Source organism: Chanodichthys erythropterus, chromosome 20 (genome assembly GCF_024489055.1).
Source record: "Chanodichthys erythropterus isolate Z2021 chromosome 20, ASM2448905v1, whole genome shotgun sequence".
NCBI lineage: Eukaryota > Metazoa > Chordata > Actinopteri > Cypriniformes > Xenocyprididae > Chanodichthys > Chanodichthys erythropterus.
This window is the reverse complement of record NC_090240.1, coordinates 8423730-8446229: the sequence shown is the minus strand read 5'-3', so window position 1 is coordinate 8446229 and position 22500 is coordinate 8423730. Positions and strand designations below refer to the sequence as shown.

Sequence of the window (22500 nt, the reverse complement as noted above, 5' to 3'; positions counted from 1 at the left end):
TTTATGGTTGTATGCCAAAGTACTGTGTAGAGGTGGGCGATTTTCTCTTTTTATTTGGAGCAACATATGAATAATGATGCATTTTTGCTTCAGAAAATCTACTTTTTCTTTTGCTTTCAAAGCACTATTCTTCCCATCACTTGACTTATTTAGATGTCTATTATTTCTATCTTTTTGTCCATTCAGAGTTTGTTTGGATCATGGCTCGCAGAAAAGGAGAAGGCCTTAAGTGAAGTTCAGACCTGTGAATTTAGAGACCCCAGTGAAATAAATGGCAGCGTCCGCAGATTAGCCGTGAGTAGACAAACATGCGTAACTTTGTATTTTTAGCTTAGGTTATGAAAACAATTAACGTTATTCAGCCAAATGTTTTGACCTTTCAACCTATGGCAGAGTCTTAAGGAGGATATGGCGCAGAAGCGGAGGACCCTGAGTGCTCTGTCAGACGCTGGACAGGATGTGATGGTGCTCTTAAACAGTCCAGCCGCAGCTCAGAGGATAGAGACAGACACAGACCAATTGACCCAACGCTGGGACAACCTGGTCCAAAAACTCGAGGACTGTTCCAGCCAGGTCACATACACATCACTCTTGTGTGTATTGTTGCACATTAGTCTTTTATATAAACTTGATTCCAAGTGTCTGTTCTGTTTCCAGGTAACGGAAGCAGTGTCTGTGACCGGGATGTCCCAGATACAGGAGAAGTTTGTCATGGAGACAGTCACAACAGTAACTACACGGATGGAGCAGACCTTCACCAGCAGCGACCGAGAGCTACCACCACCCGCCCCGCCAAAAAGACGACATCTAGATACAGACGGCGAGCTCAGGAGACTGTACGACAAACACAAACATGTGTCTTCCCTGACAAAAACCCTAGAAATATTTTTTATCAGTCCCTCCAGGATTTCACACGATCACAACTTTAATGCAAAATCAAGCAAACTTTGCATTATTTTCTGCAACTTGGGTTTTTGTCTTATTTACCCAGGTTTTCACACACACGTTTGTTTTTGTGAATTGTAGGGACATTCCATAAGCGTAATGTTTTTTATACTCTACAAACCGTATTTTCTATCCCCCTACACTACCCCTACCCCTAAACCTAACCATCACAGGAAACACATTTTTACTTTCTCAAAAAAAAAACCTCATTCTGTATGATTTTATAAGCCTTTTGAAAAGTGGGGACATGGGGTAATGTCCTCATAAGTCACCCTCTCCTTGTAATACCTATGTCATACCCATGTTATTATACAAATTTGTGTCCTGATATGTCACAAAGACACGCACACACACACTTTTATACAAGAGTTTAAAAGGAAAGAAAAGTTATGTGGCAAATATGAGGGAAGTCCATTTCAGCAATGGAGAGGTTAATGTTTAATACTTCCAAGTTATCGCTTCAAAACATTCACAACCTACGCTTGTCTATTGTCTTTCCAAGCTGTTTGCTTTTAAAAGGCGCCAGAGAGACGTAGTTGCACAAGAAATCCAAAACATTGCTTACACTACCGCTCAAAAGTTTGGGATCGGTAAGATTTTTAATGTTTTTAAAATAAGTTTTGTCTGCTCACCAAGGGTGCATTTACTTAATTAAAACAACAGTAAAAACAGTAATATTGTGAAATATTATTACAATTTAAAATGACAGTTTTCTATTTGAAAATATTTTAAAATGTAATTTATTCTTGTGTTGGCAAAGCTGAATTTTCAGCATCATTACATTACATCATTACTCTTCAGTGTCACGTGATCCTTCAGAAATCATTCTAATATGCTGATCTGCTGCTCAAGAAACATTTATTGTTTACAATTGTACAAAATATTTGTGTACAATATTTTTTTTCAGGATTATTTGATGAATAGAAAGTTCAAACGAAGTGTTTATCTGAAACCTAATCTTTTGTAACATTATAAATGACTTTACTGCCACTTTTGATTGATTTAATGCATCCTTGCTGAATAAAAGTATTAATTTTTTAAATTTCTTTTTAAATTTTTAAAAAAATCTTACTGACCCCAAACTTTTGAACGGTAATGTAAAATGTTACAAAAGCTTTGTATTTTAGATAAATGCTGTTCTTTTGAACTTTCTGTTCATCAAGGAATCCCTCAACATTGATAATAATAATAAATATTTCTTGAGGAACTAATCATCATATTAGAATGATTTCTGAAGGATCACGTGACACTGAAGACTGGAGCAATGATGCTGAAAATTCAGCTTTGCCAACACGAGAATAAATTACTTTGTAAAATATATTCAAATAGAAAAGTTATTTTAAATTGTAATAATTTTTCACAATATTACTGTTTTTACTGTATTTTTAATTAAATAAATTAAGCCTTGGTGAGCAGACAAAACTTTTTTTAACAACATTAAACATCTTACCGATCCTAAACTTTTGAGCGTTAGTGTACATGGGACAAAATACAAATTTCTGAGGGTTTCATGATAATAATGAAACTACTATATATAATACTGTATATAGTGTATAATAGTCTTTATAATTAGATTCGATTTAAATAAGCACATTAATTTGTTAGATGTGCACTTAATATTTCAAAAAGTGGAGATGCGGTCATTTCAGGCTGCAATAATTTAATTAAAAAAAAAGAATACTCTGATGTTTATTCTGCAGTGCACTACACCAAATATCAAATCATATGAGCCAGCAATTATTGTACATGTTTGACATGGGCTATCTGATATCATTCCAGACAGTGTTTTTGACAATTAAAAGTCACATTTCAAGCATTACAGATTAGCAGCTGTTCAAGCAAGTTTCCATCATGCAGTTATGTTCATAATTAGCACATTTGTGAAGGTTAGCATAAGCTATGCAGTGTTTACACACACTGCTCTGTTGTTCTGCTCCGCTGTAGCACTCCCTCATGTGAACCCTGATGTGATGTGTTTGTGTTTTTTAGAGCTGAAACCGATGTTCCCAAGCTTTTGTCGCGGCTGGCTGCATGGAAATCATCCGCCCGAGCTGCTGGAGACTCGTCTCTCCTGAAGGAAAAACTACAGGTGACTTGCTGTGTTGACCCGCACTAACATTTACTTGTTCATACATTTGGCCTACTGAATATGTTTGTCCTGTCTCTGTAGGTCCTGGGGGTGGAGCTCGATGAAAACGAGGGGCCGGTGAAAGAGGTGGTGCAGAAAGGAGAGAAGATGATTGAACAGTTGGAGAAAGGTATGGAATTATATATTATGGGTGATTTCCTCAAGATAAATGTTGGTCTTTGTGTTCTTTAACCAATTAAATTCACTCAATCTGCCTATAGAAGGTCTGTCTTCAGAGGTGGCACGTTCTGGGCTGGACTCTGTGCGTATGGAATGGGAGAGCTGTCAGAAAATGATCCAGGATCTAAGGAAGCGAGCTCAAGTTCTAGAGCGAGCGGCGGCGGTTCTATCAGGACTGAAGGCTGTGGATGGAGTGCTGCAGGAACAGGAGAAATGGTTGACCTCCACAAAAGGGTTTAGAGCAAAAGACAACCAGCAGGAACTACAGACACTCAGAGATGTCTGTGAGGTCAGTCAAATTCCAGGCCACTATGCAAGATATTGTTCTCAAATCAGATGTTTACAAGAATTTAACTGTACACTTTTAAAAATAGGTTTTTGCAGCAGTGCAATAGAACCATGTAGGGTTCATCAAAGATTTTTTCATTGAACAGTTCTTAAAATAACCATTTTGTCTTCATTTGAAGAACATTTAAAAATCTAAAGAACTTTTTTTTCCACTATACAATCTTAAAAATAAAGGTTCTTTATTGGCATCGTTCTATGAAGAATCCATAGAAACTTTCCATTCCACAACAAGTTCTTTATAGTGGAAAAAGGTTCTTTAGATAATTTAAAATATGCTTTTTCACAATAAAAATGGTTCACTGAAAGGTTCTTTTGGGAGCCCAGAATTCTATGGCATTGCAATCCCCCTTTTAGCGTAAAAAAGGAATGGAATGGAAGGATTTCATGAAGGTTCTTCATGGAACCACCAGTAATGCCAATGAAGAAGCTTTACTTTTAAGAGTGAAACATGTTAAAACCAACTCAGAATGCCTTATGTGATTTTCACACAGAGTTATTAACAGAGCAAATGTGTAATGTATATGTGTTTTTTTTAGGCTCGGATAGCAGAGCTGGAAAAGCTTCAGCCGCAGGTGGAAGATCTCTGCGCTGAGACGGAACGTCTGACCGGAGAACCTGGTTCCCCTGATACCATGAGGCCCAGTGTGACTGCGCTGGCATCACGCCACAGCTCAACTATTCAAGAGCTCAAGGCACGGCAGCAGGACATCACGACAGGTATACAATGCCAAATTACAGCCCTTACAAAACACACGCATTACATTTTAAAGAATGTTGCTCCAGCCTGCAATTTGAGGGAACTTAGGATTGTGAAAATTGGTAGTTCAGCTTTTCTTTCTAAGGTACAAATCAAGGAGAAATTAAATCACTTCTGGAGAAAGAACAGAACATTCCTACAGGATTGCATTTAAAGGGATAGTTCACCCAAAAATGAAAATTTTGAACACACAAGAAGAAACAGTTGACTTCCATAGTATTTTTTCCCCCCATACTATGGACGTCTATGGTGGTTACCCACATTCTTTAAAATATCTTCTTTTGTGTTCAGCATAAGAAAGAAACTTTTAGAACAACTTGAGGGTGCGTAAATGATTACAGAATTTTCATTTTTGGGTGAAACAGCCAACAATGTAATCGTTGATTCACCCTCATATTATTCCAGCTTTGTTTCATCAGTCAAACACAAAAGGAGAAGTTTTGAAGCATGTCCAACTTGCTCTTTCCATACTATAAAATAGGCTCTAACTGGTTCTCTCAAGCTCCAAAAAAGACAAAATATTACTTCAGAAGTTTATGCGAGTGTCTGCTTGGGTAGAGTTCAAATTGAAATGGAACATCATCATTTTCAAACACTTTACATAGGAAATAACTCCAGCTGTTCACATGTTACTAAGCTGAATGCTAAGATGCTAAGTGACCTGTGTCAGTTGTTTCACTTTACTATCATTCATAACTCCTTTCCTGTGGGCTCATGAGATAGTAGAGTGTCCATCAGATGCACTTCAGAATCAAAACAATATCATAATATATCATAAAAATATATAATAAAATATTTGATCAAAAATACAGAAAAAACAGTTATATTGTAAAATATTATTACAATTTAAAATAATGATTTTCTATTATAATATACTTTAAAATATAATTTATGTCTGTGATGCAAAGCTGAATTTTCAGCATCAGCATCATTCAGGATTCTTTGAAGAATAAAATGTTTAAAAAAAAAAAGAGCAGCATTTATTTAAATTAAATCTTTTGTAACAATATGCACTACTGTTCAAAAGTTTGAGGTCAGTATTTTTTTTTTGTTTTTTTGGAAGAAATTTATATTTTTTCAGCAAGGATATGTTAAATTGATAAAAAGTGATTTGTAAATATTTATATTGTTAGAAAATATATATATTTTGAATAAATGCTGCCTTTTTGACTATTTATTCATCAATGAATCCTGAAAAAAGTGTCACAGTTTCCAAAAAATATTAAGCAACACAACTGTTTCCAACTTTGATAATAAGACAAAAAAAAAAAAAAATAAATAAATAAATAAATAAATATTTATTATTAAATATATTTATTATATTATTATATTATTTATTATATTTTATATATATAATATATATGTAATATATAATATATAATATATATTATATATATATATATATATATAAATATAATTAGTTCAAGTACTTTTGTATCTAATCTTGCCTTTGTTGATACTCAGATAAGCATAAACAAATACAGCACAGGAATATATAGAAATATAGGGTAAAAGGCAGTAAATTTTATTTATTTTTTAAACAGATTTCGGTAACTCAACTAGGGCTGCAGGACTGATCGTATTGTAGTAGTAGTGATCATGTTTTTGCTTCTCTCATTTAGTTAACCAAAAACAGTTAACTGCCATCTGCCATAGTTAACTGCCATCCAACCATCTCAGACGTGAGTCTCGGGTTTATTGTTTGCAATTGTGCAATCTAAATGCATTTTCAATAAGAAAATAATTAATATAATTTGGAATTATTGGGATTAACATAAGAAATGTCAATGTTTTAGCTTTTCAGAGAAGCTTCTTAAAGTTTTAGCAGTTCACATAATGCAGAGAGTATTCATGTATATGATTAAATACAATAAATAAAGAAACAAGATCAGGTCAAATAAACCCTGCGTATGAGCTGATGTTCTCTTGATTTGTGCTTGCATGAAAGTGCAATTATTTCTTGTGCAAAAATAAATTATCAGTTTAATCATAGCCTTAAGCTAGCAATGCCAAGCTTCGATTCCCTGATAAAATGTAATCCTTGAATGTTCTGTAAGTCAACAATGAAATGTCTGGCTTTCATAGTATAACAGTGATCTTAAAATGCTGCAGCTCATGTGGGCAGTTCACGAGGTTTTGGAGCAGATCCACAGAGAGATTAAGGCCCAGTGAGATTTTTACAAGTCCCGGGAATTGAATTGGGGCCAAGATGGACAGTACCTCTCTTTCTCTCTCTATTTCTCTTGTTCTCATCCGTTTTATTGAAGGGCAGAAATGGTGACTTATGCAACAGGTAAATCATTTGTGGAGCCAACAAGAGCCGAGCCACAGAAAGAGAGAGCAGTCTATTTAAGGCTGTAGCTTCAGTGAGAAAGCTTTTACACACTGATAAACCTCTGAGAGAGTGTGTGTGTGTGTGTGTTGTGCTTGAAACCGCTCCAAGTAAGAGTACATCAGTGTTTAACCTTAAAGCCTCCGGAAATCTCTTACACCCACATTTAGCTAGCCTTGGAAATGGGGACATGCTGTAGACTTCTATTGTTTTATCTACAGCTAATCATATTGACTATCTTAAACCAGAATGAAAACAACAACAAAATGTTGCTTTACTTGAAAATAGTTTTTCCTAACTGAGCACATCAGTGATGCTTTGTCAGATTTAGGACGCTTCTGAGGACTTTTTTACTCCCAGTATAGCCAAATAAACACACATGCATGTTTACTGCTGTCTGACAATCTGCTGATGTATTTATACAATGCTAAAGACTAGCACAATAAATAAATTGTTTTACTTTATTTATGACTATTTTTTACCCTCGAGGATGTCATCAAAATTAGTTTTTTTTTTGGTTTTTCACATTCCATCTGGGCAATTTTTTCATCCATTTTGCCCTAAAGTAAATCTGCATAAAAACACAAACATAAACATTTAAATGCTCGTGGGACAATCGGAAACCTAATGTTCCATGATTTGACTTGTTGACCTCTAACATCTGGGATCCAGGCTTACCACACACACACACACACACACACACACACACACACACACACACACACACACACACACACACACACACACACACACTTACACACACTTACACACACTTACACACAATAACAAACACACATGAGCCACAGGCAGTTATTTTTGTCTCCTCTCTTATATTCCACATCTTAGAAGGGGCCAATTCACAAAAAAAATTTTATAATCACATATGTAAAAATCCAACAGGGAACCCTTTAGTGATGTGTGAGTGTCTAGATGTACAGTATATGCCATTGAGGGGCTGCTGTTTGCCACCACCCAAAACATAATTGCACCGACTTGAAACTTTAATCTGAAAACATATAAATCTGGTAGATTTGGAGATCATACTTGTAGCTCATACATTTCTATGACACAAACACATAATATTTGTAATTAAAAATTTGGGGTGTGACGAGACATGTAGCTCATGAGACGAGACAAGATTTGAGTTCACGAGAACAAGATGAGATTTTTGCACGGTAGTTTTAAGAAATCCTAATGATTAAATACATGACTAGATAAATAGTCTGCAGGAGCATTTGAAATTTCACGATCTTAAATCTGTACATGAATTTTGAGCTTCTACAACTTTTGACCTCCTAGCTGAACTTCTTTCCACAAATTGATCATAGAAATAAAAAAAAAAAAACAGTATGAAGAAAAATGACAGTTTTCTCTTATTAGGTTATTAAGTGCAAACAATAAATCCAACCATAATCAATATATTCTCAATGTTCAAAGTGCAAATGGAGACCAAATTTATTCTTCAAGCATGATACAGAGCTAAGAGATGGTTACAACTACATAGCCCAGCCTAAGATAGTTTTCATATTCTGAGATATTTTTATGCATCAGGGAGCCGCTTTCAAAATGTTGGGTATTGAAATCGTGTTTGAATGCTCACTCGCGTTTTACTTTCGCTTTCGCGTGTACTCTGTGAATAGGGAGCGGCAGTGCTGAGCACAAACTCTACAAGGTAAAACATTTATATGAAGCTAGGCTCTGTTGTGCAGTGAATCCTCCGCCATGGTCTTGTCAGTGAACTCTGATTCCTGCTACACTACGTAGTGCTCTGCTGTTCGTTAAATGGTTTTCATTTCTATAAAAAGCAAAATGACAGTGGAGGTGTAATGTAAATGTAGCAGTGGCATATTCTGTCCTAATTTCACCCTCACACTCCGTCATGGCAACATCACGAGACAGATCACATTTTAAAGGTGTAATATATAAGATTTTTGCAGTAAAATACCCAAAAACCACTAGGTCAGTGTTATATATTTTGTTCCCTTGTGTACTTACAATATATCCCTAATGATTCCAACTATTTGTAAATCGTGAGAAAATTGCTATTTTAACCAAGGCTCCAGGAGTGTGAGGAGTCGCCTGTCAACTGCGTCATACCCGCGTTACCCTCGGTTTCCAGTTTTATTTTGTAGAAACCATGGAAACACCAAAGATGCTTTAATATTGACATGTTTTAATAGGCAAGGGAACAACTGTTTGGATATATTTATAGACAGAAAACGAATTATTGTTATATAGCACGTTTAGTCTTATTGTTTAAATCTAATTTGTTTTTTTTTGGTTTTTTTGCGAGTACCACGCTTTACCATGCCTCAGAGAAAAACACTATTTTGTCAAATAGCTAACATAGCATAATCAGATGCAGCTTTATTTTTAGTAATACAGAATTTTCTCCATCATACAATACATTTTAAAATTAATTGCATGCCATTTATCAACACAAGCCATCCAGCATTTAAGATGATATTCTAAAATCGATCTATCCTACTGCAGTGTGCAACAAGTGTCCACAGCAGCCACTTAGCGAACGCACAGAGTAACGTTATAACATCATTTTCAACACACTCAAATGTATCTAATATGATAAACAGAGCTGCATTACCTCATACTCATGACCGGAAAAGCGGAAGCGGTGCTGGCGACTGTGTCATAATAAAGGTTCCGCTGCTCGTGAGGCGTGTGTTGCGCAATCGCTCCAGCGGCCTCGTTCAGCTCCCACAACACTCGGTCCTGCTCTGCTTCATACTACAATAAAGTTTATAATCCCATCCATGAACATGATTTCTTCCCGAGTGCTATTCCTATTCTTTTGCACCAGCTGTGAATTGAAGACCACATGTACCAAGATTCCACACTCAAAGTTCATCAAGCTATGCCTTTGTTTTGAATAGGCCTCTAGTGGACAGAAATCTTAAATATTGCACCTTTAATCTTGTCACACCCCTATTAAAAATTGCAGGAACTGCTAAAATGTGATTAAAAGTGGAGAAACTATAATAAAAATGGTGACCAGTTGCAGCTTCTAAAATGCTATTATCTTATGCATATTTGCAAAAGAAACTAATAATGATATTATCAATTATTTTAGGTTACTTGAATGAATGAATGAATTGATTTATTTGTGTGTTTCTCTCTGTAGTTTTGTCCGGGCTGGTGGGGTCCAGAGTGCTGCAGCAGATCGAGTCCAGACTGAACACCATCAACAGTGACATCAGAGACATGAGCACAGCTGAACAGGGACTCGTTAAAGCTCAGGTCTGTGTGTGTGTGTGTGTGTGTGATTTTAGTTTTAATAATCACTCTAATATTATGAGAATATTAGAGTCTCCACACTACAACTATAATGATAACTCCACAGAGAAACAATATCACTGGAATTACGATTTTATGTTATCTTGGGTCAGTATGGATGCAAGAGCAAAATTTCTGTAATGATCGTAATATTATGTCACCTTCTGCAGCACCCTTTTTACAAATATAATTCTACACAATAAATCCATATTGTAAAAGTATGCTATCTAGTCCACTTTACTGCAATGTTTGCATTCTTTTAATTCAGCTAAGAGGCCATGCCAAGAGATCTTCTGTAGGCCACACGCTGTCATGTGATATAAGTCAGAAGTCACTAAATGTGAACTTTAGAACACGGTGAAATTCCCAGAAGTCTGTTTATTCTGTCTCTAGCATTCACATGTGTACCAATGCAAGTCAATGGAGCGACCAACCCTTAATTCTTACAGTTTGATTTAAATCAAGTATTTTGTTGAAGTTTGTATGTGTTTTTTTTTTTTTGTTTTTTTCACCAAGTCATCCTCTCATTTGGCGCTCAACGAGGACTCTGTGTTAGTCTAACTTTGTGCCAAGTGTTGGTTCTCTGTCTGTATCTGCTCTTGACCTGTGTGTAGTCTCTTAGGTGACGTTTGCTTTTGATTTTTGGACACGTTTCTTTCTGTAAGTGCTTGAATTATGGGAAGAAAGCCAAAGACTAAGATGGCAAAACAAGCCAAAGAGAGCAAATGCAGGCTGCCATTTATTTAAAGCCATATAAATATTTATACTTTCCTTTGGTAGTTTGTGCCATTAGCCAAGAGAGACGGGACGCACGCCAGGCAGTGCCCGCGTGGCAGAGCCCGTCTGCACAGCTCTGACCAGCCCACACAAACGGCCAAAAGCTGCCCTCAAGTCCGGTTATGTAATGTCTGTCACATCTAAGAACTGATTATGGACTGTGAGAAGCACAATCTTGCAGAATCTCCTATTTTAGATGTGACTTCTTTCTGTGGGAGTGAAAGTGATCTTTGGAGGGTTTTCGATTGACATGAGTTGTCTCCACCTGCTGGTGTGAATGAGCTACTGCACTCTGACATGCAGAATAGTACATATTACAATGATCTTCTGATATATTTGCTTGTGGAAAATGGGTTTTTCATTTAAAAAAAAAAATTATTTGGAATTTTTGTAGAAATTAATTGGCAAGTTTACATTTTCAACATTATTTCAAGTGTATAGTAAACATCAAAGTAATAACATATCTTCTTTACACCTTGAATACACGTTGTGTACACATCAAACATAAAGCGTTTGTCTCAGTTTTTCTCTCAGGGTCTACAAGGGTCCTCTCTGTAATGTCATTGTAACTTGACCATGGTTCTTTTTTTGGTGCTGCAACAGTAAATAGAAAGATCATTTTAATTCAGAAATTTAAAACATCCTAAAAGAGGCATACTGAGGTCTTATTTATTAGATTTGATTTGACACATACATCATTTGAAGCATATTGTTACTTATGTTTGCATTTTTTCACTGTTACTGTTCCCCTTTGTGAACTATATTTTAAATGATTTTAAATGACTAAATTACTGCATACACTCACAAATAATCCAACAGCATATTTTAGTGAGCAGCATATTAGTTTTGTGCAGTGTTATTTTATTATTTTTTAAAATACTGTTTTAGTATTTGTTCATATTTTAAATAAGCTTTTATCTTTAAGTTTTTAGATTTTGTTTTCATTTTAGTTCAAGGTTTCTCGGTTTCCGGTTTTTTGTAGAAACCATGGAAACACCAAAGATGCTTTATTATATTACATGTTTTAATAGACAATGAAACAACTGTTTTGATATATTTATAGACATAAAAAGTAATTATTGTTATATAGCTCAACACGTTTAGTCTTATTGTTTAAATAATGTTCTTGATTTATTTATTTATTTATTTTTTGCGAGTACCATGCTTTACCATGCCTCGGTGAAAAACACTATTTTGTGAAGTAGCTAACATAGCATAATCAAATGCAGCTTTATTTTTAGTAACACAGAAATTTCTCCATCATACAATACATTTTAAAATTAATTGCATGCCATTTATCAACACAAACCATCCAGCATTTAAGATGATATTCTAAAATTGATCTATCTCTGTCTCAAACAAGTGTCTCACAGCAGCTGCCGAGCGAACACACAGAGTAACATTATAACATCATTTTCAACACACTTAAATGTATCTAATATGATAAACAGAGCTGTGTTACCTCATACTCATGACCGGGAAAGCAGAAGCGGCGCCGGCGACTGTGACATAATAAAAGTTCTGCTGCTCGTGAGGCGTGTGTTGTGCAATCGCTCCAGCTCCTCGTTCAGCTCCCACAACACTCAGCCCTGCTCTGCTTCATACTATAGTAATGCTAATAATCGCATCCATGAACATGATTTCTTACCGAGTCCTATCCCAATTGTTTCCACTGGCTGTGATGTGAAGACCACATGTCCCAAGATTCCGCGCTCAAAGTTCATCAAGCTACGCCTTTGTTTTTAATAGGCCTCTAGCGACCTCTAGTGGACAGAAATCTTACATATAGCACCTTTAACAAAACTTTTTCTTTTTATGGATTTAATTTTAGTTAACAATAAAATCCCTGGTTCTGTGTTACAAATGTGGACAATAATTATGCAGACAATAAATCTAGTTTATAGTATTATATAATATAATGTACTATATTAATGACACATTGGCCTTAGTTTTTCCTTGTCTATCAATCTATTACTTTAAATCAGATAACTAGTTACCTAAGTGAGTTGACTGAACCAGTGAAATCCGAAGTTTACAGCATGACCACACTGATTCATTCTTAGGGTCTTTATAATGCTGTTTTATAGTGATTATGAGCTGTAATTATTTAAAGTATAACCTGGCTCACTCTTAGGAGCGATAAAGCAGTAGGTTCTTGTGGGTAATGTTGTTTTGACCTGTTTTCTAGGCTCTGTATGCAGAGATAGAGCAGCAGAGGCTGAAGGAGTCAGAGGCAGCGGAGCAGCAGCGCTGGACTGAACTCTCCACTGCCGCCCTGGACCAGCTCAGCATGCTGCAGTGCATTCTGGGTAGCATGAAGGACACAAAAGTGAGGGACTGATTCACATGAGTATCTTGAACTGTTGTGAATGTTGTGTGTTTTGATGCTTGCGTTGATGTTGATCAGGTGAAGAGCGAGGAGGTGCAGCGCTGGCTGGATGCGGTTGAGGAGCTGCTGTCTCGAGATGCCAGTGGCCTCAGCCACGGCGACAAACTACAGGAAGAGCTCAGCCAGTGCAAGGTCAGAGGTCAACGTGTTAAATATGTCATTCATATGGATGGATACTGTTGAATAATCTAGAATAATGCTGATAGTTTTACATGCTTTCTAGTAGTGGTGCACTGAAATTCTTTTTTTTACTAGAACCAAAATTACAGTTTTTATTTAGACCAAAAACCAAAACTGAAAATGTATGAAGTTCATTTAATAATCAATAAATTAATCAAATTTATTGGACCCACTTTATATAAAGTGGCCTTAACTACTATGCACTTACATTTAAATTAATAATTTGATACAATGCACTTATTGTGTACATACATGTTTTTACATTGTAGTTATATTTTAAAAACACCTGCATGTAATTACATCTGTAATTAATTTCTTTAATTGCATTTATAATTACACTGTTGACCTATCCCTTAACCCTTACCCCCACCCTTAAACCTACCCATACCAGCAAAACTTTCCCTAACCTTACCCATATCCACCTCAATAGCAGCACAAGTATTGCACAATTCAATATGAACACATTAAGTACATTATACTTATTTTTTGATGTAAGTACATAGCAGTTAAGGCCACTTAATATAAAGTGGGACCAATTTATTTAATAATCAGGACTCAAATAAAAAAACTGAGCTGTATATAAGCATTTAAACTACACACAGTGCAGTTTTTATATCAATATTTTAATAACATAATTATTTATTTTTATTTCACTTTTAGTCATTTTTAGTAAACTTATTTATTTCAGTTAGTTGCCAATAATTTTCATTTGAGTTTGTTTACATTATTCATCTAATATTTATATATATTTTAAGCTTAATTTCAATCAACAAAAACATTTTTTAACAGTTTTAGGGTACATTTACATGAAAATGATACATTAAAAATGGAAGAATTTTATCCTTTTTGCATTCAGACGATGTTCTTCACTAACAGACGAAAATGTTGTCAAAACAATCCCCATTCACACTGATCTGTAAAAACGACTAAAAACTCTGTATTCTGCTGCCAGGCCAGTAGATGGCGATGTCACTTTGTAAAGAAACACTATGCACCTATTGGCGGAACATGTAATACACATGCGCATGACGTCACTGTTTTCACAAATTCACATTTTTGTAGTTTACACAAAGACAATAACAGTATCATTTTCAAAAACTCGCACTTTGAAACCCGTTTTCGAAAGTTTGCAATTTCAGGCCCAATAATAAGTTTTCTAGCATTACATAATATTATGTACTATACTGATGATACATTTTTTAAATCAAAATGAAAGTTTTCATCTAACCAAAAACCAAAACCAACAATTTAGGTTTACTTGACTATAATAATCAACACTCAAATAAAAACTTAGTATTTAAACTGTAACATTACATGACATGTTGTTCTCAAGCTGTTTTATTGACGTCTTTCCACGGTTGAAACACTGATTGATCAATTACATGAGACGGGATTATTTCAGTAAGTTGTTCTGTGTCTTTCAACATTCCTTCTGATGTTCATTCATGCATATTTCATGCTATAATTAGCAGTAGATGATCGGTTCACATGACACTTGAACTGAGGCTCTACAGTAAAAGAGCATTAAAGAGCGTCAAAACAACATTTATTGTTTGAATTAAGTTATAAAATGGACATAATTTTTGCAGCTCAGACTTTGTTTCATATCAAAATTAATGAAGCACAAAGCTTATTGTGATTATTTGAGGGCAGGTGCTACAAAAAATGTTTAGAGACGTTTTGTTCATGCACAGGCTAAAAGATCTCGTTTCATCGAATTGAAGATCCATTAAAAACGAGAGATCGATATTGTCCACACAGCATATCTGTTGTAGCTTATCCACATGGTGTTCATGAAACAGACTTTGACACACTCAATTAAGCACTTCAGCAGAGAATTGTCAATTAAACACCACCATTTTGGTTAATGATTTCGGCCCTCTAAAACGGTTTCTAGCTGTTTGAAGCTGGTTTAGGTGGTTGATCAGCAGGACTCGATCAAGACTACCTTATCTGAGCTGGTGGTGGACAGATTGAGCTGGTTTACTAAACACAGTTGAATCTGTTCAAGTCCTGCTGGCTGAGTGTCTGTAAGGTTAGTGATGATCCACTCTGTGTGTGCAGGAGCTGGTGAGTGAGATAGAGAGCGTGGACTCGTCTCTGAAGCAGATGGCAGAAAACGTGGCGGCCGTGCAGCAGAGCTCAGTACCGACTTTGATCCGTTGGGGGCAGGAGGAGTTGGACGACAGGCAGAGACGCTGGGACGCTCTCAGTAAAGAGGTTCGAATGTGCTGCTACACAGCAAAGGGAGAACATATACAGTGTTGTTCACCCAAGCAGGAATCAATCCGTAACCCAACACGTCCTTCTTGGCTTAGTCCCATTGAGTGGATGTCAGTGTAAAATGTGTTCAATCTTGATTGCAGCTGTTGAGGCGCGAGGAGCGTGTGAGTGAAGGTCAGGAGAAAGTGACGAATCTGAAGAAAGATGTGGCGGAGATGCGTGAGTGGATGATTCAAGTGGACGAGGAGTTTCTCATGAGAGACTTTGAGTATAAGAGCCCAGAGGAGCTGGAGGAGGCGCTGCAGGAGATGAAGGTGCTTATGGGCCTGTCTAAATACCCACACATCACTACTCATCTACTTACATGACGTATTTCCTGTTTTTGGTGTTTAAGTGGGCGTGAAGAGACCGCAAGTGTGTGTCAAACTTCTGATTACCTGTGGGACACACTTATAGTGTTGGGAAAATGCACGTGTTTACAGAGCTTTTTCATTTTCAGTAATTTGCATTTTAAAATAAACTTGTAAATGTCTGTTCAGTCGTCCCTATGTAACAGATGAGACAATTTAGTGCTTCTAATTAAGTGATAAAAAGCAGTTGCAAATGTTGTACAAAATACACATATTTGCACCAGTAAAGTGTGCAACAGTTTGTTTTACTACCAAATTATATGTAATATCAAATTAATTTAACTTAAAGTGGAAGGTTTTCCTCAACATCTCGAAATTTTGGGCCACTCAAGTTCCTGAACATGATGCATGATGGGATACGCTTAGCCTTGAATAGTGTGCGTTAAGACATGGGACAGTCTTGCATACTTACTTCCTGTTGGGTTCATGCGCTGTCAAGTGGCCAAGACTGCATGTGTGGGTGTTTGGATAAACCCAAAGAATAGGCTGAAAAGGATATTGAAACTCATCTAGTCATAACTAATCTGTAATAACTTTGATTATTAATATTAACTAAAAATATTGTACATTACTCATTGTAATGTTTGTTAATGTGCGTTTATACTGTTAGAAGTTTAATACAGTTGTTGTAATTTTTCATTTTTCATATAAAATATTTATACTTTATTTGATTTTAGCTTTATTTTAAATAACAAATATGATTAGAAAAAGTTTTTCGCCACTGTATAAATAAATAAATAAATAAATAAAATATAATTGACTTTTTATCTCACAAATCTGACTTTTTTCTTGCAATTCTTATTTTTTCCCCACAACTGTAAGATATAAACTCGCAGTTGTGAGTAAAAAAGTCAGAATTGCGAGATAAAAAATTTGCAATTATCTTTTTTCTTTTTTTTTCTTTTTATTCAGTGGCGGAAAGAAGCTTCCATATAAAAAATTTGAACAGTTTGTAAATGTCAAATAGGTTTTTACGGAAGCAAAAAGTCGTTAAATTACGAGAACAAATTGGTTAAATTACGAATTTGTTCTCATAAATTAACAACTTTTTTCTCGTAATTTAATGACTTTATTCTCAACATTTTATCTCGACTTTTTTTCTCTAAATTTAACGACTTTTTTTTTCTCATAATTTATTGAATTTGTTCTCATAATCTAACAACTTTTTTCTCGTAATTTAATGACTTTATTCTCAACATTTTATCTCGACCTTTTTCTTGAAATTTAACAATTTTAATCTCGAGATGGTTTTATTTTTTTTATTATTGCTTGGCCCTAATCCTCTTCCGTAGGTTTTGAATCATATCAGTCATTTTTTTAAAAAAAAATTAATTATTATTATTTTTGTTATTTAAAATGTATAATTTTAATTTTTTTTTTTTTTTTTCTTTACCCGAAGCACCGACAGTGTTTTTGTGCCATAGTCATAATTTAGTTTTTCATGCAGATTTTTCTATAGAGACTTTTGTGTAAGCGTCGTCTCTGTGCGTGTGTTTCAGAGGGCCAAAGAGGATGTGCTGCAGAAGGAAGTGCGTGTGAAGATTCTGAAGGATAGCATTAATGTGTTGATCAGTAAGACACCCCCTAGTGGTAGTGCTGACCTGAGCCCTGAGCTCACTGAAGTTCTGCAGAACTACCAGAAACTGTGTGATCGCTTCAAGAGCAAGTGCCACACGCTTGAGGTACACAAACACACACACACACACACACACACACACACACACACACACACACACACACACACACACACACACACACACAGACAGAGGGTTGGGACCGAGCTGCTCACAATGTGGTTTGATTGGTTCCTGTTTGGATCTGTAAATGAAGTGTAATGTGGTTGCACTGATGTTCAGGAGGTGTGGTCCTGCTGGATTGAGCTGCTGCAGTATTTGGATGTGGAGTCTGGCTGGTTGAACACACTGGAGGAGAAGGTTCACGCCACTGAGAACGTCCCAGAAAACACAGAGTCCATCAGCGAGGCTCTGGAGGTAACAGCTTTCATGTTGAAAGTGCAGTTAGGAATTTTGCATAAGGCCAAAACGCCGTAATGTGACAAAATCTGTAACGAGTCTTTTTTCGGAGCTTGGTTTCAATATAAAGCTGTTTTTGTACTAACTAGGAAGCTTTGAGTTCTGAAACTTACAGGATGTTTTTATAGTACAAAGGCCTCTTACTGACCCCAATTCATGACCCCTTTAATGAAAACTCTGGTATTTCTGTCCTTCCATTGAAAGTCTGTTCATCCAAAACTCAAAAATTGATCAGTGAACATAAGCAGAAGCTCAACCGAACCAGCCTAATTTACCAGCCCGAATTTACCTCGGCATAGTTGAAGAACAAGAGTTCAGTACATGGAAAAGACATACGTTGTGTTTCAAACTCCATTGTTTCCTCCTTATATAAATCTCCTTTGTTTAAAAGACCTCCGGAAAACAGGCGAATCTCAACATAACACTGACTGTTACGTAACAGTCGGGATCATTAATATGTATGACCCCAATATTTGCATATGCCAGCTCATGTTCAAGGCATTAGACAAGGGCAGAACGTCTGGATCTGTGCACAGCTGAATCAACAGACTAGGTAAGCAAGCAAGAACAATAGTGAAAAATGTCAGATGGAGCAATAAGAATTGACATGATCCATGATATCATGATATTTTTAGTGATATTTATAAATTGTCTTTCTAAATGTTTCATTAGCATGTTGCTAATGTACTGTTAAATGTGGTTAAAGTTACCATCGTTTCTTACTGTATTCGCAGAGACGAGCCGTCGCTATTTTCATTTTTAAACATTTGCAATCTGTATAATTCATTAACACAACTTCATTCTTTATAAATCTCTCCAACAGTGTGTAATGTTAGCTTTAGCCACGGAGCACTATCAAACTCATTCAGAATCAAATGTAAACGTCAAAATAAATGCTATACTCACAGGAATCGATGCATGCATGCAGCATGAATGACGAAAATCTTGTAAAGATCCATTTAAGGGATTAGCTGTGTGAACTTTGTTTATGCACTGTATAATTGCACTTATGGTCGAGAGCTCAGGAGGGCAGGGAACGAGAGATTTAAAGGGGCCGCGCAGCCTGAAACGTTGCATAGTTAATGATGCCCCAAAATAGGCAGATAAAAAAATTAATTAAAAAAAATCTATGTTGTATTTTCAGCTGAAACTTCAGACACATTCAGGGGACACCTTAGACTTATATCACATCTTTTGAAAAGATGTTCTACGGCACCTTTAAGCAAACATGCTTGAGCTTCTGTTTACCAAATATGAGTGCTCTATGTACATTTTGGGTGAATAGACTTTCAGTGGATGGATAGAAATCTCTCAAAGATCTTCTTGATCTTCATTTGTGTTTCAAAGTTCTTATGGATTTGGAACGACATGAGGGTGAGTGATTAATGACAGAATCTTCATTTTTGTGTGACACACTTAAACGGGACTCGTGATGTGTGTCTCTTTCAGTCGGTGGAGTCGGTTCTGCGTCATCCGGGTGACAACAGGACTCAGATCCGAGAGCTGGCGCAGACTCTCATAGACGGAGGGATTCTGGATGAACTCATCAGCGAGAAGCTGGAGAATTTCAACTCGCGCTACGATGAACTGACTCACCTGGTGTGTTTGATTTGAATCCATGAAATGATTCAGACTCACATTTGGCAGTCAGTTACGTTACATTCGTAAATTTGTGTGTGTGTTGCAGGCTGCTGCACGTCAGTTGTCTCTGGAGCAGCGGTTGGGGAGTCTGAGAGAGAATGAGACGGCCTTACACACACTACAGACGTCCCTCACGCAGCTGGACCAAACACTCACATCTTACCTCACAGATCGCATCGACGCCTTCCAGCTGCCGCAGGAAGCTCAGGTATAAACACTCAAACCACAAACCCACACTTTTTCTCACATGTGCAGGTTTAATATCTAATGACAGATATATTGTAAAACAACTTTGAGCTAATTCCTTTACTCTTTGGCCTTTCACCTTAACAATGTTCTCTGCAGGCCATTCAGGCTGAGATTGCGGCCCATGAGGCCACACTGGAAGATCTGAGGAGGAGGAATGTGGGTAATGTGCCTCCGACTGCCCCAGAGGGAAAACCTGTGCGAGGAGGAACCTTACTGGACCAGTTGCAGGTAAGACACAATACTGCCCCCGCAGGACAGGAGGGGAACTGCACATGCTGCATATTGCTGGACTACTTTCACACTGGACATTCTGCCACTACTGTACTACATACTAGGGATGTGCCTAAATCTGAATTCGGAAAGGCACTGAAAATGAATAACGCATACCACCCCTAAAAGGTTGGTTACATTACAGTACATCAGATTTTATTTATTAAGTAAGGAGAGATGACTGACAGGATGATGGTGGAGGATTTGGTGCGCAACAGGTCCTGAGCGTCATTTGACAGTATCTTATCTTGTAAAATGTGTGGTCAGAATCGGCTCTCTCTATACACAGAGTACGCATGATTGCTATTTGGAAAGCGATAGTATAAAAAAAAAAAAAAAAAAAAAAAAATTCAATGCCCTATATATCGATAGTGGCTCCCTGGTGCCCACAAATTATATACAATATAATTACTCAACTATATAATTGCGAGAGAACGCAAAGGCATTGAAATGTATTTTTCCCTCCCATCTCATATTTTTTTTCCATCGCCATGTCCCTTTAGGGGCTCCGTAGAATGCTTTTCCTTTCCGAACACAGTATTTGGTTTTATACTTTAGTAATTAATCTTGGATATTCAGGTTTTGAGATTCACTCTGTACAGGTGTTATTTTAATATTATTTTATACTGTTTATTAGATTTTCATATTTTGAATTAGTTTTTTGTTTATATTTTCAGTTTTCATTTAAATTTGTTTAATTTTTAGTAATTCTATGTACCTTTTGTTAGTTTTATTATTTTTGGCTTAATTTATTTTGTTTCAGTTTTAATTTTGAGTATAATATCTTGAATTAGCTTATAGCTTATATATTTAAATTTTCATTTTAGTTTAATGTTTAGCAATTTTATAATGTGTTTTTTTGTAATTTTTATTCTTCTTTTTATTACTAATTATGTAATAAAATATTTGTTTTAGTTTTACTATTCATTTTTATATCTTTTTTTTTTTTTTTTTTAAATTATAAAAAAATATTAACCTAAAGGCTGAAATACATTTGCATAACGTTTGCTCAGATTTTCCCCTAGATTTTCAATTTTTGAACAAGTTAACTCTAGTTGTACACTGTAAACCTTAATGCTCAAAATACTTAATTGGTTTGAGTAGGACAAACTTAGTTCTGTTAGATTAACTGTTATGAGTATTCAGAACTTTCTTTGTCTTTTGAGTTCACAGCACTGACATATTTCAAGTAAACGGAACTGTTTTGTTGTTTTGAGTTTTATGAACTCATTTCTTTTAATTTAGACAAACTTAAGTTTAACTGAAACTGGGCTGGGATTTCTATTTCCAATCATGCTTTGCCCATAGCACTCGAAAGGGAGAGAAAATGATAAAATTAAGTGTTATATAATGCTTTTTGTGCAAGGTTAATGGTAAGGGAGATTTAGTAGTGATTTAGTGTTTTGTTACGATAAATTAGAAGAGTTTCTGTTAATGTGGGTTTTTGGAGAGTTACCATTTGTTTTGGTTTGAAAGCAGGTAAGTTACAGTAAGTTAAGTTGCTGTATTCCATCAGAAAGGTCTATACTATGCTATTGTTAACATATTAGAAAATTAGCAAGTTGGCATTTTCTGAATTTTCTTATTAGGGTTTACAGTGAAGTAAATGACTCATTTAATTTGCAAAGTTAAAATGTATGAGTTTGCTAACTCAGTACTTCAAGTTAGGAGCAATTAACACACATGAGTACTACAAACTCAAAACTTGATAGTTCTGCTTACTTAAAATTGGGAACATCATTACTCAAAAAAATGTGATGTAACTGATTACCTCATTTTTTGAGTTCCTTTTGGATATTAAGGATATAAAAAATCTTTGATATTTTGAGCTAATCATTTGTGTTCAGAACAACATGAATGTGTGTTAGTGTGTGATCCTCGTTCGTTTAGTGTATGATGTTCATTTCTTCTCTAACCATTTACAAAGTTGGCAAGTGTTTGATTCCTGGTGTTTTAAAATCTGCTTTAATAGTTGTGAAGTGTATTCCAGCCTTAAAGTGTATCTTGTGTATCTCCGTCTGTTTAGCGGAAGCTCCGTGAGATTAGTACGAAATACCAGCTGTTCCAGAAACCCGCCAACTTTGAGCAGCGAATGCTGGACTGCAAGAGGATTCTGGAAAATGCTAAAGCTGACCTTCACGTCCTGGACCTGAAAGACACCAAACCAGAGGAGATACAGACCCACCTGGCCGGATGTATGGTGAGAAATCACACCAGTGTTATTTTAGTATTATTCATACACCCTTAGTGCCATTCAATTGGAGGCCCATGGGCCAAATCTGGCCTGGCAATCATTTTCATCTTTTATTATTTTCTTATATTCTATATATATATTATTTCAGATTTA

The 22500-nt window shown here is 35.9% G+C and overlaps 1 protein-coding gene across 4 annotated transcripts in view; it reads left to right on the top strand.

The window, feature by feature from the left end:
- utrn (utrophin) overlaps positions 1-22500 on the top strand; it is a 286896-nt gene that overhangs the window by 61953 nt on the left and 202443 nt on the right. For all 4 annotated transcript variants that reach the window (XM_067372391.1, XM_067372392.1, XM_067372389.1 and 1 more), the window contains exons 15-32: positions 187-294; positions 394-573; positions 658-836; positions 2935-3034; positions 3116-3203; positions 3295-3542; positions 4138-4318; positions 9830-9945; positions 12947-13087; positions 13166-13279; positions 15392-15547; positions 15694-15864; positions 17460-17642; positions 17817-17951; positions 19443-19592; positions 19681-19842; positions 19980-20111; positions 22180-22353. In XM_067372391.1, the coding sequence (XP_067228492.1) occupies positions 187-294; positions 394-573; positions 658-836; positions 2935-3034; positions 3116-3203; positions 3295-3542; positions 4138-4318; positions 9830-9945; positions 12947-13087; positions 13166-13279; positions 15392-15547; positions 15694-15864; positions 17460-17642; positions 17817-17951; positions 19443-19592; positions 19681-19842; positions 19980-20111; positions 22180-22353 (2718 nt within the window). The remainder of the gene's footprint in view (positions 1-186; positions 295-393; positions 574-657; positions 837-2934; positions 3035-3115; positions 3204-3294; positions 3543-4137; positions 4319-9829; positions 9946-12946; positions 13088-13165; positions 13280-15391; positions 15548-15693; positions 15865-17459; positions 17643-17816; positions 17952-19442; positions 19593-19680; positions 19843-19979; positions 20112-22179; positions 22354-22500) is intronic.